A 27,017-nucleotide genomic window follows, 5' to 3' on the forward strand; every position below is an offset into this window, starting at 1 on the left:
CAAAACTCTGTCTCAATAAAAAAAAAAAAAAAAAAAAAAAAGAGGAACTAGGCTTGACGTGGAGGCTCACACCTGTAATCCCAGCACTTTGGGAGGCCGAGGGCAGATCACGAGGTCAGGAGTTTGAGACTAGCCTGGCCAATATAGTGAAACCCTGTCTCTACTAAAAATACAAAAAACTAGCTGGGTTTGGTGGTGGGTACCTGTAATCCCAGCTACTTGAGAGGCTAATGCAGGAGAACTGCTTGAACCCTGGAGGCAGAGGCTGCAGTGAGCCAAGATTGCACCACTGCACTCCAGCCCAGGCAACAGTGCAAGACTCCATCTCAAAAAAAAAAAAAAAAGAGGAACTAGGTTAGTGCTTGAGAAATCCAAGTGGGTTTTGGTGATTACCTCCTTTTCCAAGTACTTACAAACTATTTTGCTACATATATACATTAAGCTTGTCAAAGTCTGTAACTTCTCCATTTCTGAAAATCAGGATATTAGAAGACATTACCTATTTTTTTGCTGAAAATCAGCTGGCTACTTTGGGGTATGGCTAATCCTATCCTTTGAAACTTCACCTAAGTGAAGTTAAGATCATAAAGAAATTCTGTTTAGGCAGAATTAAGGATTCAGGAGAACAAGGAGATAGAAATCATATATGTGGAACCAAGAGGTTGCCAACACTGAAAATCCTGACACAAAACCTGTTAAGCAGCAAATGGCAGACATTTCTCTCTCTACATTAAAACTGATTTTCAACATGAAAAGCAGATTTAAAAAGGAACCTTTAGGGTAACCATACTTAATGCATTCTTGATCCAGTGACTATCTCAAAACAAGAAAAGATTTTTAAATAAGCTGACCATTTGGAAACCACTTGATATGTTAAGGTCATCTCATACAAAAGCCCCAGTTCTTATGCTCTCTGATGAGATCTCAAAAGCACGGTTATAGTCCCAGGAAGCTGGTCCTCTGAGAATCATTTTGGGACTCTTCGGAGTTCATTCATCAGCCAAAGAGCACCAGTAAGCAAAGCCAAGGATCCTGACTGGTGAGTGGCGGCCAGAGGAGTTGGGACGTACATCAGCAGTGTGCTAATGCCCAAGCCCACCTGTCACAAAGGAAAGAAGGCAATAGGAAAGGCAGTAGCCAAAAGTTCACACTGAAAATCACTAGGCGCCGATAACCACACCAACCTCCACATCCTCCCATCAGGGCGGTGAAAATACACACATTTTTAATTTCACAAGCAGATATGCTACAATGAAAGAAATTCGGACAAAATTGGTAAACCTAAAATTCCCCTTAATATCCTTCATTCCATCCCAATTCCCCAAAATAGTCACTGTTACCAGTTTTGTACTTATACTTTAGTATGTTTATAGAGAAATACATAGTTTTGTGCTTTTGAAAAAACATTGTTCTGTGTCACTTGCTCTTTTTCCACTTTACAGTATGTTTTGAGATCTTTTTTTTCTTTTTTCCTTTTTTTGTTCTTTTGTTTTTTTGTTCCAAGAACTCGAGATCTTATTTAAACTGCTGTACAGTATATTCCACAGTATGGATATACCATAGTTGTTTAACTATTTAAGTTGTTTCCAATTTTTCACTATAACAATTCTATGATGAATTTCCTCATACAAAAGATCTTTGCGAATTAGGTTGTTTCTAGGACAGACACTAATAAGTCCATTTGCTGGGCCAAAGGATTATCCATTTAACTTTTAAAAGATATTGCCAAATTCCTCTCTGAAAAAAACTGTACCGACATGCTGTCACCAAGAATATTTGAAGGTATCCATTTCCCTATGCCCATGGCAATACCTAATTATCATTTTCTCATTTTTTCCCAATCTGATAGGAACAAAATGGTACTCATTTAAAATGTGCTCCTCTCTGATTATCAGGGAAACTGAATAGCTTTTCATGTTTCCTGGCCATTCATCATTCTTTTTGTGGTAATTGTGTACCGATGTCCTTTACTTATTTTCTGGTTATTAATCTTTTTTGTTTTTTGAGACACAGTCCCAGTCTGTTGCCCAGGCTGGAGTGCAGTGGCACGATCTTGACTCACTGCAACCTCCACCTCTTGGGTTCAAGCAATTCTTCTGCCTCAGCCTCCTGAGTAGCGGGACTACAGGTGCACACCACCATACCCAGCTAATTTTTGTATTTTTAGTAGTGACAAGGTTGCACCATATTGGGCAGGCTGGTCTCGAATTCCTGACCTTGTGATCTACCCACCTGGGCCTCCCAGAGTGGTGGGATTATAGGCGTGAGCCACCGCACCTGGCCTAATCTTTTAATTTACTGTAAGTATGGAAAATATTTTCTCCTAGTCTGTCACTTTCCTTTTTTTTCTTTTAACAGACAGGATCTCACTCTGTTGCCCAGGCTGGGGTGCAGTGGTGTGATCTTGGCTCACTGTAGCCTCAACCTCCCTGGCCTGGGTGATCCTCCCACCTCAGCCTCCCAAGTAGTTTGGACTACAGGCACACACCCACATACCCATCTAATTTTTGTATTTTTGGTAGAGATGGGGTTTTGTCATGTTGCCCAGGCTGGTCCCAAATTCCTGGCTCAAGTGATCTGCCCACCTAAGCCTCCCAAAGTGCTGGGATTACAGGCATGAGCCATTGTGCCCAGCCTCTTTTTAACTTTGTACTGGGGATACTGTCAGACCACAAAGAAGTGGTTTATACCTGTGTATACGCCAAAGCCAGCAGTGTCATTGCTGCCATCTTGGTCCTTCTAGGAAGAGGAATTCTCCGGGAAAAGAAGTACAGCACTGTAATGGCAGTGACTGAAGTGATTCCCTGCAGGAAATAAAGATTCCAACACATTAGAAAGAAGTGCCAGGTTTCTACTCACCTTACATGTATCTCCTCCAGAAACCACTCAGCAACCAAGAAGTACCTTCCTGTACTAGTCACAGAGAAGATCCCCGCAGTTCCACCCTGATTACTCCTCCGCAGACTGTCTCTTCCACCGTCATCTTCTGCTTGCCACTTAAACATTGGTGTGACCCAGGGCTCCACCTAAGTTTCTGTATGTACCACTTTATATACCCTCACTCCCAGTGATCTCATCCACCTTCCAATGTGGGCGTTCCCCTCATTTTTAAGTCATTCTTTCCATCCTCATCCCTAAGTGTATCTCTAATCCTATATTCTTTTCTTTTTCCCCATTTATTTATTTTATTGCATTTTGGGTTTTGGGGTACATGTGAAGAACATGCAAGATTGTTGCATAGGTATACACGTACATCTGGCATCTCTCTCTCTCTCTCTCTCTCTGTCTCTGTCTCTGTCTCTCTCTCTCTCTCTCTCTCTCTCTCTCTAGTCTTCTTATTTTTAAATTTAACTTCTTAAGAGACAGGCTCTCACTCTCTCCCAGGCTACAGTACAGTAATGTGATCACAGTTCACTGCAGCCTCACGCTCCTGGGCTCAAGCAATCTTTTCACTTCAGCCTCCAAAAGTGCTGGTATTACAGATGTGAGCCACTGTGTCCAGCCTCTGTGTTCCTTTAAATTCTCTCAGATGCATCATTCTTCTCAAGTTCCATTCCCACCATGTAGCCCCCATCCCCCTCACCCTCCCTGGCACTGGGCAGTGGCACTATGCTTCTTACAGTCTCCTTACTGCTGATCTTTCCCCACTCCAATTCATCACACCCAGGCCTCCAAGCCAATCTTTACATGGCAGACTCTCACTACATATTAGCTTAAGTAGAATAAAAACTACTGGTGAAGCTCCTGGCTCCTTGAGGTTCTGGTTTAGCTGCAATAGCTATGTGCTCAACAACTATGGTCTCTGTATTCTTCTCTCTACTCAACCTTATTTCTGCTGAAATGACTTTCTAGGTATGTGCAGGATTGAGGGAGGTTATCACTTGCCAAGTGGTAAAAGGCATATTTGAATTTTAAGAAGCTGGTAATGCCCTGAAAGCTAGAATTTGGCTGGGATGGGTGGTGAGGGACAGGGGTGAGTAATGAGGACAAAGACATTAGATCAGAGAACTAGTCCCAAAATTTCTTCCAAAGAGAGCAGAAAATATAGTTCCTGCTCTACCCTGTCACTGTTGCCATCAGTGCTTCACTGATGATACCCCAAAGCCTATGATAGGCTTCTTTGCTCTCTGGCAGGTAACCACCAGCTACACTTACCAGAATCCGGTGATCAAACTGCACCATGGTGGGATTCTCAAAAACATTCCTCAGGATGGGGGAGAAGGTAAAGAGGTCCTCCGGGATCCAGGATTCTCCCATTTTGGGAAAGGAGTTGTAAACAAGCCCAGCATCTAGCCCTGCCACAAAAGCCCCTGTATTCCAAGGTAAGTGGTACTTATTAAAATGAGAGGAAGAAGAGACCAGATATTAGTTCTGACATAGAAAACTATTCCCTTAGTTTAACTCTGTTATCCCAGAGTTAAACTAAGGGAATAGTCAGGGAATAATAGAATGATCTACAACAGGAGTTCTCCAACAGAGAAGATCCATCACAATCACCATGGGAACTTCAAATCTCTGCACCCTTACCTGCTCCCACCCCAAGATTCTGCTTCCTCTAGAGAAGTGGAGTAGAGGCTCTGGTGTAGGGGGAGGAGGAGAGGCTTATTAGCTTAGAAAAATTCCCTTAGTGATTTTGATGCCCTCCTCACCCCCCACTGAGTGCTACTGATTTATTTTAGAAATGCTCTCCCACACATGTCTGCATGACTGACTCCCTTACTTCCTCAGCTTCCACTCAGATGTCCTTATCAAAGAGATTTCACTTGATGATCCCATGTAAAATGGCACTCCACTAGCCCATTTTCCGTCTCCTGACCCTAATTTATTTTTCTTCATGGCATTAAATATCATCTAACGCATGATGTTTCTATTGTGCATTATCTATCTTCCCCAAATGCTCAAGAAATGTTTTTTGACTGAACACAGAAGTGAGAAAAACCCCAAAACTTATAAATGAAATCCTGGATAAACAAATAAAGAGGGTATTCATGAATGAATGGACGACTGATCCATTATTTTATTATCAAAGAAAATCCAGAAATGTTTGGGTCACCCTCCCTTTTTTTTTTTTTTTTTTTTCCTGTTTTTGGGTCAGAGTCTTGCTCTGTCACCCAGGCTGGAGTGCAGCAGCATAATCTCAGCTCACTGCAGCCTTGACCTCCTGGGCTCAAGCAATCTTCCCGCCTTAGCCCCCTGCGTCGCTGGGACTACAGGTGCACAACATCACACCTGGCTAATTTCTGTATTTTTTGTAGAGACGAGGTTTCACCATTTTGCCCAGACTGGTCTTGAACTCCCTGGCTCAAGCAATCCACCTGCCTCAGCATCCTGAAGTGCTGGAATTACAGTTGTAAGTCACCATACCCAACCCACTCCATATTTATTTTTTTAAAATACCTCTTATGAAGTAAAAATTCATGCTCTTATACCAAAAATAAAAGTGTCAAGTAGCTCATTGGTTTGAATCAATATTATTTTTATTCTAGAGCAGTGCTGTCAATAGAACTTTCTGTGAGAGTGGAAGTGTTCTGTATTTGTATCGTCCAATATACTAGCCACTAGCCACATGTGCCTATGGAGCATCTGAAATGTGGCCAGTGTGACTGAAAAACTAAAGTTTAAATTTTATTTAACCTTAAATTAATAAGTTTAAATATCCATACAAGGCTACAGATTCCTCCACTAGATAGTGCAGTTCTAGAGTGAGAGCAGCAGAGGTGCTGTGGTTTAAAGAATGAAAAAGGCTGGGCTTGTGGCTCATGCCTACAATCCCAGCACTTTGGGAGGCCGAGGTGGGAGGATCACTTGAGGTCAGGAGTTCCAGACCAGCCTGGCCAATGTGGTGAAACCCCGTCTCTACTAAAAATACAAAAATTAGCTGGGCGTGGTGTTGTGCACCTGTAGTCCCAGCTACTTGGGAGGCTGAGGCACAAGAATCGCTTGGACCCAGGAGGCAGAGGTTGCAGTGAGCTGAGATCATACCACTGCACTCCAGCCTGAGCAACAGAGTGAGACTCGGTCTCAAAAAAAAAAAAAAAAAAAGAAAAAAAGAAAATAAAGAAAGAATGAAAAAAATCCTATGTTGGTCTCTCTGTGCCAATGCACTCTCCACCTGTAACCATCTCTGAGGGCAAGTCTTTTGTCTGACCCATCTTGATATAATGTGATAATAACAATAATGTTTATATAATAGTAACAGCTAACACTTATATAGCCTTTGCTACATACCAAGTACTGTTCTACACATTTCACATTTACTACTTATACTGTTGTCATAACCTCCATTTTACAGATAAGGTCTCTAAGTCCCAAGAGAGGTTACAGAGCTTGCAAAGGTCATACAGTTCATAGGTGGCAAAGCTAGGATTTGAACCTAGGCAGTCTGGCTCTAGGTACATGTTCAATATTTTCATTCAATTGACAGGAAAGCAGAATTTTTGGAAGAGAGAAAGGAACAGGGAAACAGAGGGTGAAGATGGTGGGAATGAGAGAAGCAGAATGTGAAAAGGAAATACAAAGATGCAGAAGGGGCAAAGCATTAGGCAAGAGGTCCCACCTTAGAGTGCAATGCTAACAGGTCATCTCTGATGAGCTGAGTCCTACCTGAGAGAGCTGTAAGGAACACCAGACCTGCTGTTCCATGAGCAAATCGTCTCAACCGTCGGAGTTGACGGGTTTCAGGCAACTAAATAAGAAAAAAATCATTCAGTTAAACTGTGTTGCAGGAACAATGAGGGGCAGCAAAGATCTCCAATGCCAAACCCAAGTGACAAATTAGGATCAGATCTTCTCTGACCCCAAACTAGGTTGAGTACTCCCAGCAGATATTCTGTTCCAACGTGTGCTGTATTTTATTATAATTATATGTTACTGTCTGTTTTCCCTGATACCCCGTTAAGTTTTGTGAAGGCAGGAACTGCCATCTTTCTTATGATAGCAATCTTAGCCTAGTGATTGGCACATAGGTACTCATTACATATCTGTTCAAAAACCGAATGATTTACATTATTCAGGAAAAAATGCTTCATCACAGCTAAAAGGATATAGCTTAAGATCAGGACTGGATTTTCATGTGTGTGATATTAGTGTTTAGCAAATATAGTCAGAATCAAAATTGCATAAAATGCTTAGAGATTTCTGTGTTTAGTGGTTTTGATAAAATCAAAATTTGTTTTTATTCTTACTACAGCCAACTTCTAATACTAATCAATGAGTCATCAAATATTTATTAAGAACTTTATAAAAAGGTGACTATAAAGATACAAAGGAGTTATGTCAAAATGCTACCCTCAAATAGTTTACAATCTACTATATGAAAAGTTAGGTATCATTACTAACATATCATAGGACAGTATATCAGCACTGTCCAATAGAACTTTCTGTGATGATGGAAAAGTACTATCATCTACCTAAGGAGAACTTGAAACCTGGCTAGTATGACTGAAAATTACACATGATCTTAGCCAAAAGGCCGAGAAGCGATGATGACTGAAAATTAAATAAAAAATTAATTTAAAGTTTAAGTAAACAAAAATCTTATTTAAATAAAAGTAATTTTATTTAATCAATTAAAAAAATTTTTTTTTCTTCCTCACTCTGTCACCCAGACTGAAGTGCAGTGGTGTGATCTTGGCTCAGTGCAACCTCCAACTCCCAGGCTCAAGTGATTCTCCTGCCGCAGCCTCCCAAGTAGCTAGGATTACAGGCGAGTGCCACTATTGCCTGGCTAATTATTTAATTTTTAGTAGAGATGGGGTTTCACCATGTTGGCCAGGCTGATCTTGAACTCCTGACCTCAAATGATCCATCCACCTCAGCCTCCTAAAATGCTGGGATTACAGGCATGAGCCACCGTGCTCAGCCTTAATTAATTAAAATTTAAATAGCCATATGTAGCTAGTAGTAATGTGTTGGACAGCATTGCACTATATGGCTCATTGGCTAGCATCTCAAATCCTTTTTGTAATTAGGTGAATCTAAACATACAGAGAAAATTAATTGATAAAGTTATCAGTAACCTTTAAGAGTACAATTTCAGTAGTGAGAGTATGTGGGTTTATGTGTGAGTGTGGGTAAATGTGAGGGTGTGTATGTATTGAGTTGGGTGGGGAAGATAATTACAGGGATTGAAAAGTAGGAATAGGTTGTCAGGAGGCAGTAGCTATATATGCAGGCAATTCATTTTAGAAGTTTGGCTTTGGCCGGGCGCGGTGGCTCAAGCCTGTAATCCCAGCACTTTGGGAGGCCGAGGCGGGTGGATCACAAGGTCAAGAGATCGAGACCATCCTGGTCAACATGGTGAAACCCCGTCTCTACTAAAAATACAAAACATTAGCTGGGCATGGTGATGCGTGCCTGTAATCCCAGCTACTCAGGAGGCTGAGGCAGGAGAATTGCCTGAACCCAGGAGGCGGAGGTTGCGGTGAGCCAAGATCGCGCCATTGCACTCCAGCCTGGGGAACAAGAGCGAAACTCCGTCTCAAGAAAAAAAAAAAAAAAAAAAGAAGTTTGGCTTTGACTAGTGTGGTGGCTCACACCTACAATCCCAGCACTCTGGGGAGGCAGAGGCAGGTGGATCACCTGAGGTCAGGAGTTCGAGAGCAGCCTGGCCAACATGGTGAAACCCCGTCTCTACTAAAAATACAAAAAAAAAAGCTGGTCATGATGACTTGCACCTGTAGTCCCAGCTACTTGGGAGGCTGAGGCAGGAGAAGTGCTTGAACCGGGGAGGCAGAGGTAGCAGTGAGCCGAGATCGCACCACTGCATTCCAGCCCGCGCAATAGAGCGAGACTCCATCTCAAAACAAACAAACAACAAAAACAAAAGAAGTCTGGCTTTGAAAGTCAGGAGAACAGGAATTATTCAGATGTGGTTGTCTAGTACACCAATATTTCAACCCAATTGGCTTCTCTGTGGGAATGACTGCCCAGACAACATCTTCAGTCCTTATCGGGATCGATCTGCTAGTTCCAAGTACCTAACAGATGATTCAACTCAAAAGTCCTGCTGCCATCTCAAACTTTTCTCCAGGAACAGCTTACTTAGGTCAACCCATGATTTCAATACCTAATATAAGATTCTTTTTTTTTTTTTTTTTTTAAAGACAATTTCACTCTTGTTCCCCAGGCTGGAGTGCAATGGTGCAATCCGGCTCACAACCTCCACTTCCCGGGTTCAAGTGATTCTCTTGCCTCAGCCTCCCAAGTAGCTGGGATTACAGGTATGTGCCACCATGCCCACCTAGTTTTGTATTTTTAGTAGAGATGGGGTTTCTCTATGTTGGTCAGGCTGGTCTTGAACTCCCGACCTCAGGTGATCTGCCTGCCTCGGCCTCCCAAAGTGCTGGGATTACAGGCATGAGCCATTGCACCCAGCCAAGACTCATTGTTAAAAACAACTCTCGGGGAAAAAAAGTGTCCTATAAGGGTGCAATGTCCTGAGACCTCTATTATTAATGAAGGTCTCAAAAAAAATTATACCTTGCTTTTAAACCAAAGCATAAAATGAAAAACTAGCATTTTCAGCATACAGAAAAATACTTCAGACAAAATCACTAAGGTTTCCTATATTATTAGACTTAACTGGTCCCTGTTTAATGGAGAATACAGTATGGCTCTTATACACACCAGAAGTTCAGAAATACCCCTGTTCTGATCTTCCTCACCTTGCCATCCACCATCCCTTCTGGGAGTCAAAGGTAAAGTGATGGGGTTATCTCTTGTTGTTGGTATTCCCTCCCACTCTATTTTTCAATTTGTGTTTCACCTTTCCCAATGGAAAATGTTGGCAAAATATTCAGCTCCCATATGATCCAGTAATTCTACTTCTAGATACATATCCAAAAGAATTTGAAAGCGGGGTCTTGAAGAGATATTTCCATACAACTCACGTTGTGTGGTGAGAGCAGCAGTGAGAGCGAGGTCCATAAGCTGGCACAATAAAGAACCAGGGCTGATCCCAGGTGAGCAGCGAGGCGGTACTGACTGACCCGAGGGATGTCATGGGCGTCTGGTTTTTCTTCTAGTCCACTTTTCACCATATACCATCCCAACAGACCCTAGAACCCCCAAGCAACAAAGCAAACAAAACAAGGTTAAAAAGATCTGTTCAACTTTACTGAGGTAGTGGGCTATCAGGAGTACTCTCTACCCTACCCCTTCTCTTTCCATACCCTCCCCAATATGCACTGTCCCAAGATTCATGACTTATTCACAACTCTTCACACATCGCCATTAATACCTAACTACTATTTAGATAAGAAGTATCCAATCTTTTGGCTTCCCTGGGCCAAATTGGAAGAATTGTCTTGGGCCATGCATAAAATACATTAACGATAGCTGATGAGCTTAAAAAGAAAAAATGGTCCATGCATATATCTCATAAAACTAGACTGAATACTTTGGAGAAACTTAATAAAGGTAAATGCTTAAAAACAACTACCATCAAGTTAGGTTGGAGTAAGACAATTATAAAAGTTTCGGGGGAAATAAAAATCAGTAAGGTTTTGCATGCAGATTGCTTTGCAAATATCTGTTCCCACTCCTCTTTAAGCAAAATCATAGTTTATGGGGATATAAGAAACCTGCAATTGAATGCTAATCTGGGGATGCATAGTCAAAGAAAAGGCTTTAGCCCTTGATTTTTTAAAAGTTGGTAATGAAAGTACAGATTTAAGTTTAAAAGTTTATGGTATGTATCATATTCTATGATTCTCTGCTTTAACTGGTTTTTTCAATTAATCAAACAATTATCAGTTCTAATCATATGAGATAAGACATAGCCCTTTCACCCCCACCTGCCCAACTCAGTAGATTCAGGCCAAAGAGGTGGATTCTGCCACTTCTAAATATATACTCTTCAGGAAATCTTTTTGGGCATTTCTCTCCCTTTTCAAGATCACCCTGCATATTCTAATTACCTTGATTTCATCTGCGTGAGACACTGAAAGATGAAGACGTACACAGTGTGATTCACTAGCCCACTTTTTTCTCCCATACCTTATCTGACATCTTCAATTTCTGCCTCCAAATAGTCTGTTTTCAGTGTTAGTTTTTCTAATTCGAAAATGTTAACTTTCATTTTGTTCTACCTGCCTTCCTCTGGTTACTATTAGACTTTGAGTAATGTCTAATGATTACCTGTGTCTGCTGCCTCTATTTCTTCTCTCTCATCTCCCTCCTTAATTCCTACTTTCTCTTTTTTTTTTTTTTTGAGATGGAGTCTTGCTCTGTCACTCAGGCTGGAGTGCAGTAGCGTGATCTCAGCTCATTGCAACCTCCGCCTCCCAGGTTCAAGCGATTCTCCTGCCTCAGCCTCCCAAGTAGCTGGGACTACAGGCCCATGCCAGGATGCCTGGCTAATTTTTGCAGTTTTAGTAGAGACGAGGTTTCACCATGTTGGCCAGGCTGGTCTGGAACTCCTGACCTCAAGTGATATGCCCACCTTTGCCTCCCAAAGCACTGGGATTATAGGCATAAGCCACCATGCCCGCCTTCATCCCTTCTATTTGGCTCATTTTGCTACCACTTCTGACTTAAATTAACCAATTAGCTTCTTCCTAGTCAACTTTTGATGATATTTCTTTGATGCTCTGATAATCTCCTTCAGGATCTCTATACCTTGACCCAAATACTCCCATGTATCTTTTCCCTTAATTCCTGGCTCTCAGTTTCACCCAACTTTTTTTTTTTTTTTTTTTTTCCCCCATCATCCTAGCAGTACTAACCTGTTAACTGTGGGAGTATTTCCTTAAGAGGAGCTCAACTTACATGATTTTAATTGCCATTTATATCTGACTATCTCTCAGCTACATCTGTATTCTACAGTCCTTCATCCCACAAAATGTTTCTCTCTTTTGGAATCTTCCTGTAAGCTTCTGTAGCATTCTAGCACAGGGATCCCACTTTCCTACAGCACGCAAGTTAGAAAAAGGGAAGAGACAAGAAGTTAGGGAGACACCCATGATGGGAAACAAACTCTACTTCTTGTAGCACATGAAAATATACTACTTAGTGCTTACTGATTCCAGGCACTAAACTAAGTGCTTCAAATACGGATTATCTCATTTAATATTTACACAACTGTACATGCTGAGCACTATTATCCCCATTTACAGGCAAAGAAATCATAGCTTTCAGAGGTTAGGTAATTTGCCCTAAGTGGCAGAGCTGGGGCTTGAAGCGAGGCCTGTGACACTAAAATGCACTCTCTTACCTACTCTATTAAAAGTGCCTCCGAGATTATTTCCTTAAAAACAATGTCAGCTAGGAAGTTCCTGGGAGCATTTCTGGTTTCTCCGCCTAATCTTACCTGGAAGCAGACTAGGCCACAGAGGGCAAGAACACGTCCTTTCATGCCACGGCTGAGCCAGCCCTTTCTCCAAAAGTAGGCAGCAGGCAGGATGTATGCAAGGCCTACAAGGCGACCCCACATTCGGTGTGAGTACTCCATGTACCAGATGAACTTGAATTCTGCCAATGTCATATCATGATTCAAGCTGGGTGAAATGGGAAGTCAAAAAAGAAGAAAGAGGAAACATCCTTCTGATTTTTATTTTTTCATGGAATGCAAAAACTTTCTCAGTCCTGCAACTTGGTAGGTCTGCCCTCTTCCTTATCAACGGCCTCAGAATGACTTTGGATTTAGAGGCTTAGAATACAAGCTCACTAAACATAACTGAACCAAAGATCATGAAATAACCTAACCATTCTGAAGGGTTTAAGTGCAAAAGATCAAATAGGCCTACTGGGATGTTTACCTAATTTTCTCTAACACTTACATTTTAAATTCTGGAAATTGCTGGTATCTTTGGAATTCTGCTTCCCATTCCTCTTGGCTTGTAGGTGGCTTCATCTCCTTTATTAAATGCCAATCTACCATTGAGAGGCCAGACTCTGTCAACCTTAGGATAAGAAAAAATTTTTGGGGTGTGTGCGTGAGGCTGGATTACTCACAAAAGGTTTACAGCAACAAGTGGATCTGAACTTAACTTTGTTCAAAGTAAACACATTGTTTCCTTGTTTCCTCTTTTGAGACATTTCTTTCTAACTGCTTAGAATTTTGTCAGAAAACAGCTGCCATCAGGAGCAAATTTATTTACCCTTACATTCTCTCAATCCTTTTATTCAAGTCTCTCCAATTCATTTTTTTTTTTTTTACCCAATTCTTTCACTAGCATTCCCTGACAGGCAAAATCAATCCCTATAGCCAAAGAAATGTGTTCTAAATGCATAACCAACATTCTTTACCCAGGGAAAAGAGATCTGTTTATATGTACACAGGTTTAGATTCTTGGGTAAATTTGACAATAAAATTCAAATTTGTTGCACTTGCTCATAGCTTATATAACACATAAGGTATTTTGAAATAAGGGACATGGAATGTGAAGAGAATCGGAAGAAGACACATTTGATTAAAATCAGAAAATTTTTCACCAAAAGGAGTTAGGATTCCTAAAGTAAAAGCCTGATATTAGGCCTGAGGCAAGAAATGTATAGGGTGAGCTTGGAACATCTTGTCATACTAGAAAGTAAGGAAGCTATCAAAGGTAATTAGGGCCCTGCCAAAAAGTCACTAGAGCCAATTTCAGGAGATGCCCACTGACTAAAGATGCGACAATTTGAGCAAATCATTAACACCATCATCACAATGGACTGAAACGTATCAAGTGTGTTTGAACCTATGAGCTCATAATGAGCCTTAAAACTCAAATGCTTTATTTATTGCCTTTGGAGGATTTGGGGGACTAAATTATTATTTTGAAAAATGGTAAATAAAGGGAAAGAAGAATCAAGTATTTATCCTGCCTCTCCTATATAAACTATACCTTGGGACATCCAAATTGTTGATGAGGGAATGCTTTTTAGAGTTGAGCTAATAAAATATTATAATTTTGCTATGCTAATGAAATAATGGATCTAGGCAATAGTAATCAATGGCTGTTAACATCTATAATAGACACCAGATATTCATGAATGTTCTATTCACCTATTGAAGTATTTTGCTCCCTCATCCCCAATTTCAATCTGATCAAGCAACCTATCCAGTCACAGGAAAGAGAGGGGACAAAGGGACATGTTAAACATCAACAGTTATGCAATTAGCAAAATCTAGACTGTGCAAAATTATAAGACAAATGACTTGTGTTTCCTCAGCAACTAAAAGGGGCAAGGGAGGAGTATCTGAATCTATAGTCTCCTCATAGTTTAAATAAACCTAAGAAACATGAACCAATTGTGATGCACAGAACTTCTTTGGGTTTAATTCAAACAACTGTAAAAAAAGTTTTGAGACAAACTTGAACCCTGATTGGAAGAGAAAAGATACATAAACAATGCACAGGTACTAGTTAAGATGTAAATCAGTGTTTCTAGAATGCTCCCACTAATAAAACACTCAACTATTCTATGGCAGGGCAAGCCATCAGGTATGTTCCTTCTTTAAGGCCTTGGTTTCTCCATCTGCACAATGAGGGAACTAGACTAGATGCTCTGTAAAATTCCTTTAGCCAGCTGGGCGCAGTGGCTCATGCCTGTAATCCCAGCACTTTGGGAGGCCGAAGTGGGCAGATCGCCTGAGGTCAGGAGTTTGAGACCAGCCTGGTCAACACGGTGAAAACCCATCTCTACTAAAAATACAAAAATTAGCTGCGCATGATGGCGGGCACTTGTAGTCCCAGCTACTCGGGAGGCTGAGGCAGAAGAATCACTTGAACTTGGGCGGAGGTCACAATAAGCCAAGATAGCACCACTGCATTCCAGCCTGGGTGACAGTGCAAGACTCTGTCTCAAAAAAAAAGCCTTTCTCCTCAGTCATCCTGTGTTTCTACTAATGATCCACTAATGATCCCTAACTCACTATGAGCAAATTACTCACCTAGTTACTCCACCAAGAATAACTGCTCCAGCCACTGTTCCACTGCAGACCAGGAGCCATCGGCCCACCACCCGCTCAGCAGTCTTTGAGGGAAGGGACACTGTACCCCTTCCAGATTGCAAAGCTACTTCAGAGACGGTGCTGTATTGCCCTGGCCCCAAAGGGCGTCTGATGCAATCACACTAAGGATCAAGACAGACAAATTACAACTGGAGAAACGGAATGGCTGCTACCCACACTCAACCCCATTCTGATTAGGGTGAAGTACCCTGTACAGCTGCATCCCCACAGCTACGCCTTGGTAAGTCATGATCTCTTATTACTGCATCAACCTTTCAACTGTTTTTCCAATCGGTTTTCAAGTCTTGCCTCACTCAAGCCTATCCCAAACTACATCAATCTTCTCATCTCTGCATACATCCCTCAGACTTCACTCTGCTTACAGATATGAATTATTTTTTTTCACATCTAGGTCATTAAACATTTCTCTCTGGCTGGTACACTTCCTGTCCCCTGATTGATAACACCTACTGCAGATCTCTGCTTACATGTCACCTCCTCTGGAATGTGTTCCCAGGCTTTTCAAGGTCTGCAATAGGTCATTCCCACAGTACACTGGATGGCCCTTAATACACTGTAACGTACAGTCAAGCATCGCTTAACAAGAGGGACATGTGTTCTGTGAAATGCATTCTTAAGCACTTGCATTACTGTGTGAACCTCATAGACTTACACAAATCTAAAGGCTGGGTGTGGTGGCTCACACCTGTAATCCCAGCACTTTCGGAGGCCGAGGTGGGCAGATCACTTGGGTCAGGAGTTTAAGACCAGCCTGGCCAACATGATGAAACCCTATCTCTACTAAAAATACAAAAATTAGCTGGACATGGTGGTGTATATTTGTAATCCCAGCTACTTGAGAGGCTGAGGTGGGAGGATCTCTTGAACCTGGGAGGCAGAGGTTGCAGTGAGCCATCGCACCATTGCACTCCAGCCTAGGTGACAAAGCGTAACTCTGTATCTCAAAAAAAAAGTACTTACAGAAATCTAGATGGTATAGCCTACTATACCCCAGAGCTATATGGTATGGCTTATTGCTTTTAGGCTACAAATCTGTATGGTGTGTTATTGTGCTGAATACTGTAACACAATGGTAAGTATTTGCTTATCTAAACACAGAAAAGTTACAGTAAAAATATGGTATAAAAGATTTTAAAATGTGGCCTGTAATCCCAAGGCTTTGGGAGGCCAAGGTGAGAGGATCACTTGAGGCCAGGAGTCTGAGACCAGCCTGGGTAACATAGTGAGACCCCATCTCTATTTTTAAAAAACTAGGCATTGGGCCAGGCATGGTGGCTCACACCTGTAATCCCAGAACTTTGGGAGGCTGACACAGGCGGATCAGAAGGTCAGGAGTTCAAGACCAGACTGGTCAAGATGGTGAAACCCTGTCTCTACTAAAAATACAAAAATTAGCTAGGCTTGGTGGTGGGTGCCTGTAATCCCAGCTACTTGGGAGGCTGAGGCAGAGAATTGCTGGAACCGGGGAGGCGGAAGTTGCAGTGAGCCAAGATTGTGCCACTGCACTCCAGCCTGGGTGACACAGTGAAACTGTCTCAAAAAAAAAAAACAAAAAAACAAAAAAACATAGGCACAGTGGCACACACTTGTAGTCTTAGCTATTTAAGAGACTGAGGCAAGAGGATGGCTTGAGCCCAGGAGTTCCAAGTTGGAGGCTGCAGTGAGTTATGATCATGCCACTGCACTCCAACCTGAGTGACAAGGTAAAACCATGTCTCTAAAAAATAAATTTAAAGATTTTTTTTTTTAAAAAAAGGTACACTTGGGAGGGCAGCTCCATTATAATCTTATGAGACAACCACTGTATCTGTGGCTGTCGTTGATCAAAATGTTATTACGCAGCACATGACTTTGCAGCACATCTGTTTGTATCTCCCACTAAACTATGAGCTTTGGGATGGCAGTGTCTTGTCTGTCTTGCTCTCTCTCTCCTGCTACCTTTGTTTCTAACATCGTTTCTTTACATAACGAGACCATGATAAGGATTTCATAACTGAATAAACTGTGACTTCCTCCAGGGCAGGAGTCTTATAATATTTATCTTTCTTTTTCCAGTTCCTAATATATAATAACCACTCAATAATTACAAGCAAGACACATGCCCTCTTCTGACTATACCCCTACAAGTCCAAAGATCCATGCTCAGTTCCCTAGTTCTGATTAAACGAGTCACCTTTAGAAAAGTTTTAAGCCTCAATTTCCTTCTCTATAAAATGCAGTTATACTTCCTCACCTGACTACTTGGAACTTTTTAAGCAAAAATCAACTATACGGGTAAAAATTACTCAGCTTTTATCATGTGCTAAAGGCCTGTTGTATCTTAAAGAATGTAATCCCCATAACAAACCTTAAAGTAGTATTGTTATCCCCGTTTTACAGATAAGGAAATTGAAGAACAAAGTTTAAATCACTTGGCCAATACCACACAGCAGGTCAATGGTCCAGATCTGAACCTAGGGGCTCTGAACACAAGGAAATGCGTTGTGAATGCACAGTAAGGAGCTCCGGAAACGTGATGTGGGGGCTCCCCATTATCTTTATCCTGTCCCTTTCACTCCATCCCCGCTCCCGCGACTCGGAGTCTGCTGCAGTGCGGTACCTGTGCTCTAGGCGCCGCCCTACGAGCCAGGAGCCGCAGATACTGCCTCCCCATCAAGGCTTTCAAGGGCGGAAAGAGCAATCGCTGCATACTGACGACAGTGCACGGCCACCTCTTCCGCAACCCAGGGACCCACGGTCTCCTTTCTCCGCCACGGATAAGAGAAACACTTCCGGGTCGGACAGCGGGAGCCCTGTCTTCTCCCGAGACTGTAGTAAACAGTAACTGCGCCTGCGCTCTGCGACTCGGCTTTCGCTGGGGCTGCTGGGGCGTAGGCGTCGGGGCCGCGCGCAGAGTCGCGCGCAGCTGTTGACGCGCTTCTCTGCTTCTGCGCTCCGGAGCCCAAACTCCTAGTGCAAACTGCAGGCGCACGAGGGAGGAACGCGTGGAGTATGAAGAGGCAGGGGGCCTCCTCTGAGCGGAAACGGGCGCGGATACCGTCCGGGAAGGCCGGTGCGGATGGTGGCGGGGGAGGGCACGGTCGGCCGACTCGGCACCCCGGGACGGGCTGGCGGGAGTGGTGGTCAGTGGTGATTTGTCTTGGAGTCGTTTCCTCAGCTCCTTCCAGTCCTGTGGGCGGCATGTTCTATCTTTGAGGCTTTAAAGGAGTGGAAACCGAGGGCGTGACGAGGTGCAGGTAGCGAGAATGGCTCGGCTGTGAAGCCAAGGTTCGAGTCCCAGGGTTCCCACTTACGGCGGTGCGACCTTGTGCGAGTTGGTTAACTTCAGCTTCACGTTTTTTTCTGTCACCACTCGAGGATGCCAGTATCCGCCCCCTCACCTGGCACCAGCAGCCGGTACCCCGCTGGGATAGTTAATTGTCGAGCGCGGAGCCCAGTTCCTAACTTGCAGTTACCTGTAGTTGCCACGGCGGAGACGGGGCATATCCCCAAAGCCACGCAGCTACCAAGTGACCGAGCTTGTGGCTGCTCCAAGTCCCGAGTTCTTCTTGCGTGCTGGAGTAGTATGGCATGGCAGGTGCCAGAGAATTTGGCAAGTCTCTCCTCTTCCTCCGTGAACTCTTGGTTCTTCCAAACTTTGATCTCAGGACTCCTTTACCTACCTAAAAGTTATCGAGCACCTCACAGATCTTTTCTTTATATGGATTACATCTATCGATTTTGACTGTATTAGAAATTAAAACAAATTTTTCTTTGGGAGGCTAAGGTGGGCATATCACCTGAACTCAAAGGAGTTCGAGACCAGCCTGGCCAACATGGTGAAACCCCGTCTCTACTAAACGTGTAAAAATTAGTGGGGCGTGATAGCGCATGCCTGTAATCCCAGCTACTCGGGAGGCTGAGGCAGGACAATCACTTGAACCCAGGAGGCAGAGATTTCAGAGAGCCGAGATCGCACCACTGCACTCCAGCCTGGATGACAGAGTGAGACTCCGTCTCAAAAAAACTAAATAAAATTTTAAGATATTGATTGATTAGAAAATAACTATAGTAAACCCATTACATGTTGATATAACATTTTTTATGAAAAAGAAATGTTCCTAAACAACAAAATAGCAAAAGAATGGCAAATTTTATATTTTTGCAGTTTTCTTCAATATGTTTTAATGGAAGACAGCTGGATTCTCATACCCGTTGCTTCATTCAGTCTAACGTGTCAAGTAGCCTCTTGAAAACGCCTCATCACGGAGGTTGCAGTGAGCCGAGATCCTGCCACTGCACTCCATCTTGGGTGACAGAGTGAGACTCAGTCTCAAAAGAAATAAAAAAATAAAACGCCTGTGAGTGAAAAAGGCCAAAAAAAGTCTTAGTATTATTATGAAAATGGTTGTTGCCCTACAGACTCTGAAAGAGTCTCAGAGGTCCCCAAAGCTACCTGGACTGCTACACTTTGAGAACTGCTGCTGCCTCTCCTTTGGTCTCTATAACTTTGTTGCTTGGGACAACTGCCTATTCTGCCTTCTGTCATAGCCGTTTTTGTACTTCTCTCCATCTTCTGGCTGGGGTTCTTTCTTGTGTGAAGCAAATAGTCCCCCTGCAGCATGGGCCAGTGTCACTGATCTGACAGCTGGTCTGGTAGCTGTCAGGAAACTTAGGGAGTTAACAATGCAGTGCTGTTAAGAGCATAGATTGACACTTAACTCTTTGACAGTTTGGGACTGATAGTCTTAAATGGGCAGTTGCAGTTTGATGTTAGCAGATGATAGGTTTTTGTTTTGTTTGTTTTTCAAAGTAAAAATTGCTTTTTTAAATTATAAAAGCAATATTGGGTAGGAAAAAAGCAATAAAGTAAAAAGAAAATAAAAATAATTTCAAATCACACCTCACCAGGATTAGGATTGACCATTACCAGTATTTGAGAAACATTCTCTTAGGTCTCATTGCATGAACTGTGCATTGTTTTGGTAATTTTTAAAAAATTTTGTGCTTACAGAAAAAACTCAAAACTGTTTACATCACATTTTGTAATAGAAATAGATTAATATTTATGAAGTTGTAATTATTCAGACTTTAGTAAATATTTGATTATTGTGTACCATGGTAGATACTGTGCTTGGTGTGGGTGATGATAAAGATTTCTCACATGAATACCTTACTTAGGAGACCAGGCGTGGTGGCTCACACCTGTCATCCCAGCACTTTGGGAGGCTGAGACTGTTGGATCGCTTGAGTCCAAGAGTTTGAGACCAGCCTGGGCAACATGGTGAAACCCCATCTCTACATAAAATACAAAAATTAATCAGGTCTTGTGGCATACACCTGTAGTCCCACCTACTGAGGAGGCTGAAGCACAAGAATTACTTGAGCTCGGGAGGTGGAGGTGGCAGTGAGCTGAGATCGTGCCACTGTACTTCAGTCTGGGTGACAGAGCAAGGCTCTGTATTTAAAAACAAAACAAAACAAAAGCAAAAACTAAGGCACTCTAAGTCAAGTAAAAGTGATCAGACATTTATCTGCATAAATAATAAAAGGTAGAAAGTAATTCATGTTTTAAGGAGGAACAATTGGGGTTTTATAACTCAGGAAGAGTTAAATGAGTTCAAAAGAAGGACATAAAATATTCTACTTTGGGAGAGAATGAAAATCATGGAAATGTTCCTTGGGAAAGTTTATTCAAAGATGAAGCCACAAGGAACTCTGGGTGGAGGAGAAGGCATTAAGGAGGGACTGGGGAGATCTGGAGGCGTAAGAAGGAATGACACCGAGTCTTGCTCTGTCACCTAGGCTGGAGTGCAGTGATGCAATTTCAGCTCACTGCAACCTCTGCCTCCCAAGTTCAAGTGATTCTCCTGCCTCAGCCTCCTGAGTAACTGGGATTACAGGCACACACCACCATGCCTTGTTAATTTTTGTATTTTTAGTGGTAATGGGGTTTTACCATGTTGGCCAGACTGGTCTCCAGCTCCTGCCTTATATGATCCACTTGCCTCAGCCTCCCAAAGTGCTGGGATTACAGCCATGAGCCACCATGCCCAGCCAGATAGCTAATATTTTTTGTTTCTTGAGACTATGCACTTTACATGAATTATCCCATTTAATCCTCACTACTCTGAGGTAGATACTAAAATCTATCTTGTTTTATAGAAAATGAATCTAGGATCACACAATAAATAGTTGGTGAGACATGGAGTTGAAGTCTGTCCTACTTTTAAACATATATTCCTTATAATGAAGTTTAAATATGTTCTGCAGGCATTGAGATGCATTGTAAGAATCTTAGCTGGAATGTGATGATGAGGTCTTTGTTTTAGGAAGATTAATTTGGCATTCGATGTACATTTTTCCAGTATAATTTCTTATATATATGTGTGTGTACCTATTTGAGTCTAGAGGCATCAATTCAATAATTAATGTGGTATTGTATTGCATTCATGGGTACTAGTGTACTTATCTATTTACCTATTATTGAACATTTGCATTTTGGCAGCAAAATATAAACTATTTGTGGTAAATTGGTCTGGATGGATAGAACCTTTATGAACTCTCTTTGTTCTCCGTGTATTTTAGGAGCAGCAAATGGATTTCTAATGGAAGTCTGTGTTGACTCAGTGGAGTCAGCTGTGAATGCAGAAAGAGGAGGTAAGAGAAATTAGAGAATGAATGACTGTTGGCTACCCTTTTAAAAGTCTGAAAATTAATCCTGGGAACTTATCTCAGAAGACCTTGTAATCTCTAAGGATCCTCATAATGCTTTCAGAAACAACCGATTAGAAATCCTACTGGAAAATTATGTCCCTCCCTTCCTCTTCCCAAGTGGGTCACATTTTAAGTCAAGTGTGGACAATAGTGCTTACTCATTGACTTCATTTTTTTATTGAACTTAGCAAAATTTTAATTTTTTTAAACCATTGACTTAAAGATGACTTCAGAGACTTCATCATGAGGAATTTTATTATTTTTTACTTTTGAACATTATCTATTTTTACCTCAAAGTTTCTGTTGTACTCTGAACTCGTTTTAATAGGAAGCACAGACATTTCCATCATCTCAGGTTCAGAAAAATTTTAAAAACATTTTTATCATAAACATATACAGAAATAGAGCAAATAAGGTAAACCCCATGTACGCATCACTCATCTTCACCCATTTTCATCACGTGGCCAGTTTTTCATTTATTTCAGGTGGCAACAAACTTTTTCTGTGAAGAGCCACATAGTATACGTATTTTCAGCTCTACTGGACACATTTGGTCTTTGTCACTTTATTTTTAAATCTTTTGAAAATGTAAAACTTGGCTGGGTCCTATGGCTTACGCCTGTAATCCCAGCACTTTGGAAGGCTGGGGTGGGTGAATTGCTTGAGCCCAGCAGTTTGAGACCAGCCTGGGCAACAGGGCCAAACACTGCTTCTACAAAAAAAAATACAATAGCCAGGCATGGTGAGCACCTGTAGTCTGAGCTACTCGGGAGGCTAAGGTGGGAGGATCACTTGAGCCCAGGAGGCAGAGGTTGAGGTGAGCCAGTCACGCCACTGCATTCTAATGTAGGCGACAGAGCCAGATCTTATCTTAAAAAAAAAAGTAAAAATCCTTCTTCCCTTAGGAAAAATCCAGTGAAAGAAAATAAAACATGTTTCCTTTTGTGTGAAGTGTCAAAAATAGGCAAGTTTATGTAGACAGAAAGTAGTTTAATAGTTCCTTAGGGCTGAGAGGCATGAGAAGGGTAGGTGACTGATAAAGGGTGTAGGATTGTTTTGGGGGTGATGAAAATGTGCTAAAATTACTTGTGGAGATGGTTGTAAAACTGTGTATATACTAAATACTAAAGAGTACTAAATTGTACACTTTAAATGGATGAATTGTATGATGTAAATTTTATGTCAATAAAGCTGTTGTTTTTCAAAAAGAATACAAAAGCATACTTAGTTTACAGGCCATAGCAAAAACAAGGTATGTGCCTGTGGCCTGCAGGTCATAGTTTGCTGACCCCCGATCTATAGTATGACCTTCCTCTCCTATCCTCAGATTACTTTGAAGCAAATCCCAGACTTCATGTTATTTCCTTTTAAATATTTCAGTGTGTGTCTCTAAAAATTAGGAGTCTTTTTTCATTGTTTCAGTTCTTTATTGTTTTCAGAGGCCTAGTATGTATACATATATAAGAAATCCATAAATAACGTGGAATTATTAATATGTGTGTGTATACATATACACATACATATATATTTTTTGGTGACAGAGTCTCGCTTTGTCGCCCAAACTGGAGCGCAGTAGCATAACGTCTGCAAACTCTGCCTTCTGGGTTCAAGTGATTCTCCCACCTCAGCCTCCCGAGTAGCTGGGATTACAGCCACCCGCTACCACGCCCAGCTAAATTTTTTTGTATTATAGTAGAGACGGGGTTTCACCTTGTTGCCCAGGCTGATCTCGAACTCCTGACCTTGTGATCCGCCTGCCTCAGCCTCCTAAAGTGCTAGGATTACAGGCGTGAGCCACCCTGCTCAGCCTATGAATGTATATTGTTTAAGATAAGGTCCCTTTTAAAAAAACACCACAGTTATCACTAACACACCTTTAAAAAAATCATTTCTTAATATTATCAAATAACCCAGTCAATTTTCAGATTTCTCCAGTTGATTCATACAGGGGTGGATGTGTGCGTGCCTGTGTGTGTGTTTGTGTGTGTGTGTGTGTGTGTACAGTTCTTTGAATCAAGACCCAAATATTTCATTTGTTTTATATGCCTCTTAAGTGTCTGTAAATCTTTAAGTTTCTCGGCTGGGCATGGTGGCTCACGCCTGTAATCCCAGCACTTTGGGAGGCCGAGGTGGGCAGATCACGAGGTCAAGAGATCGATACCATCCTGACCATGATGAAACCCTGTCTCTACTAAAAATACAAAAATTAGCCGGGTGTGGTGACACGCGCCTGTAGTCCCAGCTACTCGGGAGGCTGAGGCAGAAGAATCGCTTGAACCCAGGAGGCGGAGGTTGCAGTGAGCCGAGATTGTGCCACTGCACTCCAGCCTGGTGACAGCAAGCCTCCATCTCAAAAAAAAAAAAAAAAAAAAAAAAAGTATTTGTTTCTCCTGCTGTTTTCTTTGTTTACTTTCTTATGATTTGTTAAAGCAACTGTGACATTCATCTTTTAGAGTATCTCGTAGTCTCAATTTTGCTAATTATATGTGTGGTATCATTTAACATAGTACTCTGACCACTGTATTTCCTGTAAAGATAGCCCAGAGGCCTAGTCAGATTCAGATTTCAGTTTTGACAAAACTTCTTTATAGGTAACATTATATGCTTTCTGTTGCATCACATCAGGAGGACATAACATGTTGGGTGTTTTCTGTTTTTGTGATATTAAGATTGATGAGGGAGTGGTTCAGGTATTGCCAGCCTAATCTGTCCTTAAGGTTTTCTGTCAGTTTTTCACCTAATAAATTTAGCAATCCATATTTTAATAGGAGTTGCAAAATGGTGACATTTATTTTTCACTTACGAACTAGAATACTCCTGTAAAGAACTTTCCCTCATCATCTGTTTGGTTATGGAGAAGTTCAGTTTGTACAAGAAAGGCAGAATAAATGCTTGCTTCTTTTCTCTTAATTGTTATAGTAATTTTTAGAATAATGTATTTTAATCCATTGTAGTTATTCTGCTTATTGATGGAAAAAATCTGCTATCTTTGGCTAGTGAGAACTTCTTAAGACTGGTTCCCGAGATCTTTTGATGTGACCTTGGTAGCCCAATAATTCTTTTGCTTTCAGCATTTTCTTATTCTTGAAATTATCTTTGTTTAGCTACTCAAAAGTAGCATTGTGTTTTTTAAAGCTTAGAATACTAAAGACCCTTTTGGAAAAGATTATGTTATTTTCTTATCACCAAAGACTCAGTATTTCACTGTTGTAGTCTGTTTTAAGAAATGTTTTTATTCTTTGTTACTTTCCTGTATATAAAGAGGCAATCCTATAATACAAAATTTTAAGAGAACTAGCTTAACTTTAATTAACTCTTAAATTTGAGTATCAGTAACACAATGTGGGCTGCAGAGTATAACTGAGTTAAAAACAATTTTACTCTCGTTTTATAATTTGATTTCTCTGAGATTATTTCTAAGACTATTCCATATTTGGAAAAAAATATGTATAAACAGGTTGCTGTTTAATAAGAGCTTATTTTTTAAAAATGTGTTGAGCAATGCTTTTATGTTACAGGTGCTGATCGGATTGAATTATGTTCTGGTTTATCAGAGGGAGGAACTACACCCAGCATGGGTCAGTGTCCATTTTTCACAGATTTTCTGATTCGAGTTCATAGAGCCTGGAAGCAACTGATAATCAGTTTCATTGGGGTCCTTTACTAATGCCTTGTTAACTATGTTATGGATGTTGTATCAGAAATGTTTATGGTTGTAAAAAAACAAAATCAAAGATTTGATCAAACATATTTCTTTCTCACATCGAATAATTCAAAGATAGGTAGGTAATTGTTAATACTGGTTCAGCTGCTCTGCAGTAACATCAAGGATTAGGCTTTTAAAAAATGTTCCCATGCTGGCATCCTCAGTGTATTGAAATCCCCTCCTGGTCTTTGTGCTATTGTTGTCATACATCTTACTCATACATATATCAAAAACTTCATGCTATATTGTTATTTTTGTTTGAAGAGTCAATTATCTTTTATTAAATAAGAGATTTAAATAATAAGAAAACAATCATGTATTTACCCATATGCACCCATGTTTCTGGTGTTCTTCATTCCTTGTGTAGATCCCTTATTTCTATGTGGTTTCATTTTCATTCTGCCTGAGGTACTTCCTTTAACTTTTTGTTGTTAACAAGTATACTAGTGATGCATTCTTTCAGCTTTTATATGTCTAAAATAGCTTTCTCCTTTATTTTTGAAAGGTATTTTTGCTGAGTATAGAATTCTAGGTTGACAGGGTTTTTTTTTTCTTTGAAAATGTTTTTCCATTGTCTTCTTGCTTGTTTTGTTTTTGACAAAAAGATCTACTATCATCCATATCTTTATTTTTCTCTATGTAGTATGTCTCATTTTTCTGCCTACTTTTAAGATTTTTTCTTTACTGCTGGTTTTAAACAATTTTCTAATGCTGTACCTGAGTATAGTTTTTTCCTTGTTTCTTGGACCTGTGCATTTATACTTTGCATCACATTTGGACAATTTTTGGCATGCAGTGTTCTCCATTCCCTCCTTCAGAGACTTCAGTTATATTTAAAATTAGACTGTTTGAAATTGTCCCAAAAGTCACTGGTGAACTTCTCTATTTTAAAAAATCTCCTTTCTGTATTTCATTTTGCATAGTTCCTATTGTTTTGTTCTTGAGGTTACTGACCATTTCTTCTGCACTATCTAATCTGCTATTAGTCTCACCTAGTATGTTTTCATCTCATACATTGTAGTTTTCATCTCTAGAAATTTGAGGTTTTTAATATCTCTGATGTCTCTTAACTTTTTTGAACATATGGAATAAAGTTACAATAGCTGTTTTAATGACCTTGTCTGCTAATTCTAACATCTGCATCAGTTCTGGGCTTGTTTCATTTGATTTATCACCTAATAATATATCTTATTTTCCTGCCTGGTAATTTTTTATTGGATGCAAGACATCATACATTTTACTTTATTGGTTACTAGACATACTTGAATTCCTACAAATGTTCCAAAACAGTTTGATCTTTTGGGATCTTGCTTTTAAGATTTGTTGGGCAAGTCTGGGGCAGTGGTTAATACAGAACTAATTATTCCTTATTACTGAGTTAGGATTCTTTTGTGTACTCTACCCAGTGCCCATGAATCTTGAAATTTTCCTGTCTGGCTGGTGGAACAGGCATTATTCCCAGCTTGGTATGAATGACAGGCACATTATTGCTAATCCTTTTTAGTGGTTCTGTCCCAGGCCTTGCATAGTTTCTTTGCATGCATGCACCAGTCAGTACTCAGCTGAATATTAAAGGGGTTCTCTGCAGACCTCCAGAGTTATCTTCCTTCCTTTCTTCTATTTCTTCCTTCTTTTCCTTTTTCTCCTTTCCTTTCCCTC

At 41.0% G+C, this 27,017-nt stretch overlaps 3 protein-coding genes across 8 annotated transcripts in view; 2 read left to right on the forward strand and 1 right to left on the reverse strand.

Moving 5' to 3' along the window:
* The window catches only part of ENTPD7 (ectonucleoside triphosphate diphosphohydrolase 7), a 61,525-nt gene extending 56,531 nt beyond the window's left edge, over window positions 1-4,994 (forward strand). The window contains exon 13 of the mRNA XM_032281269.1: window positions 4,135-4,994. Coding sequence (XP_032137160.1) covers window positions 4,135-4,138 — 4 coding nt within the window. The 3' untranslated portion in view covers window positions 4,139-4,994. The remainder of the gene's footprint in view (window positions 1-4,134) is intronic.
* LOC116553778 (cytochrome c oxidase assembly protein COX15 homolog) overlaps window positions 1-17,765 on the reverse strand; it is a 36,158-nt gene extending 18,393 nt beyond the window's left edge. Inside the window, exons 1-10 of one of the 4 annotated variants that reach the window (XM_032281271.1) lie at window positions 17,556-17,693; window positions 17,304-17,418; window positions 14,876-15,057; window positions 12,780-12,902; window positions 12,311-12,497; window positions 9,891-10,058; window positions 6,604-6,685; window positions 4,156-4,310; window positions 2,691-2,804; window positions 503-1,099 (exon numbers count right to left, since the gene is read on the reverse strand). In XM_032281271.1, coding sequence (XP_032137162.1) covers window positions 968-1,099; window positions 2,691-2,804; window positions 4,156-4,310; window positions 6,604-6,685; window positions 9,891-10,058; window positions 12,311-12,497; window positions 12,780-12,880 — 939 coding nt within the window. In that variant the 5' untranslated portion in view covers window positions 12,881-12,902; window positions 14,876-15,057; window positions 17,304-17,418; window positions 17,556-17,693 and the 3' untranslated portion in view covers window positions 503-967. Of the gene's footprint in view, window positions 1-502; window positions 1,100-2,690; window positions 2,805-4,155; window positions 4,311-6,603; window positions 6,686-9,890; window positions 10,059-12,310; window positions 12,498-12,779; window positions 12,903-14,875; window positions 15,058-17,303; window positions 17,419-17,555 lie in introns of those variants that run through there. The other 3 variants (XM_032281270.1, XM_032281272.1, XM_032281273.1) reach the window with 3 other exon arrangements.
* A 28-nt stretch (window positions 17,766-17,793) lies between these two features.
* CUTC (cutC copper transporter) overlaps window positions 17,794-27,017 on the forward strand; it is a 24,310-nt gene continuing 15,086 nt past the window's right edge. The window contains exons 1-3 of one of the 3 annotated variants that reach the window (XM_032281274.1): window positions 17,794-18,008; window positions 21,524-21,595; window positions 25,171-25,230. In XM_032281274.1, coding sequence (XP_032137165.1) covers window positions 17,948-18,008; window positions 21,524-21,595; window positions 25,171-25,230 — 193 coding nt within the window. In that variant the 5' untranslated portion in view covers window positions 17,794-17,947. The remainder of the gene's footprint in view (window positions 18,009-21,523; window positions 21,596-25,170; window positions 25,231-27,017) is intronic. The other 2 variants (XM_032281275.1, XM_032281276.1) reach the window with 2 other exon arrangements.

Source organism: Sapajus apella, unplaced genomic scaffold (genome assembly GCF_009761245.1).
Source record: "Sapajus apella isolate SASKATOON/1434 unplaced genomic scaffold, GSC_monkey_1.0 scaffold13, whole genome shotgun sequence".
NCBI lineage: Eukaryota > Metazoa > Chordata > Mammalia > Primates > Cebidae > Sapajus > Sapajus apella.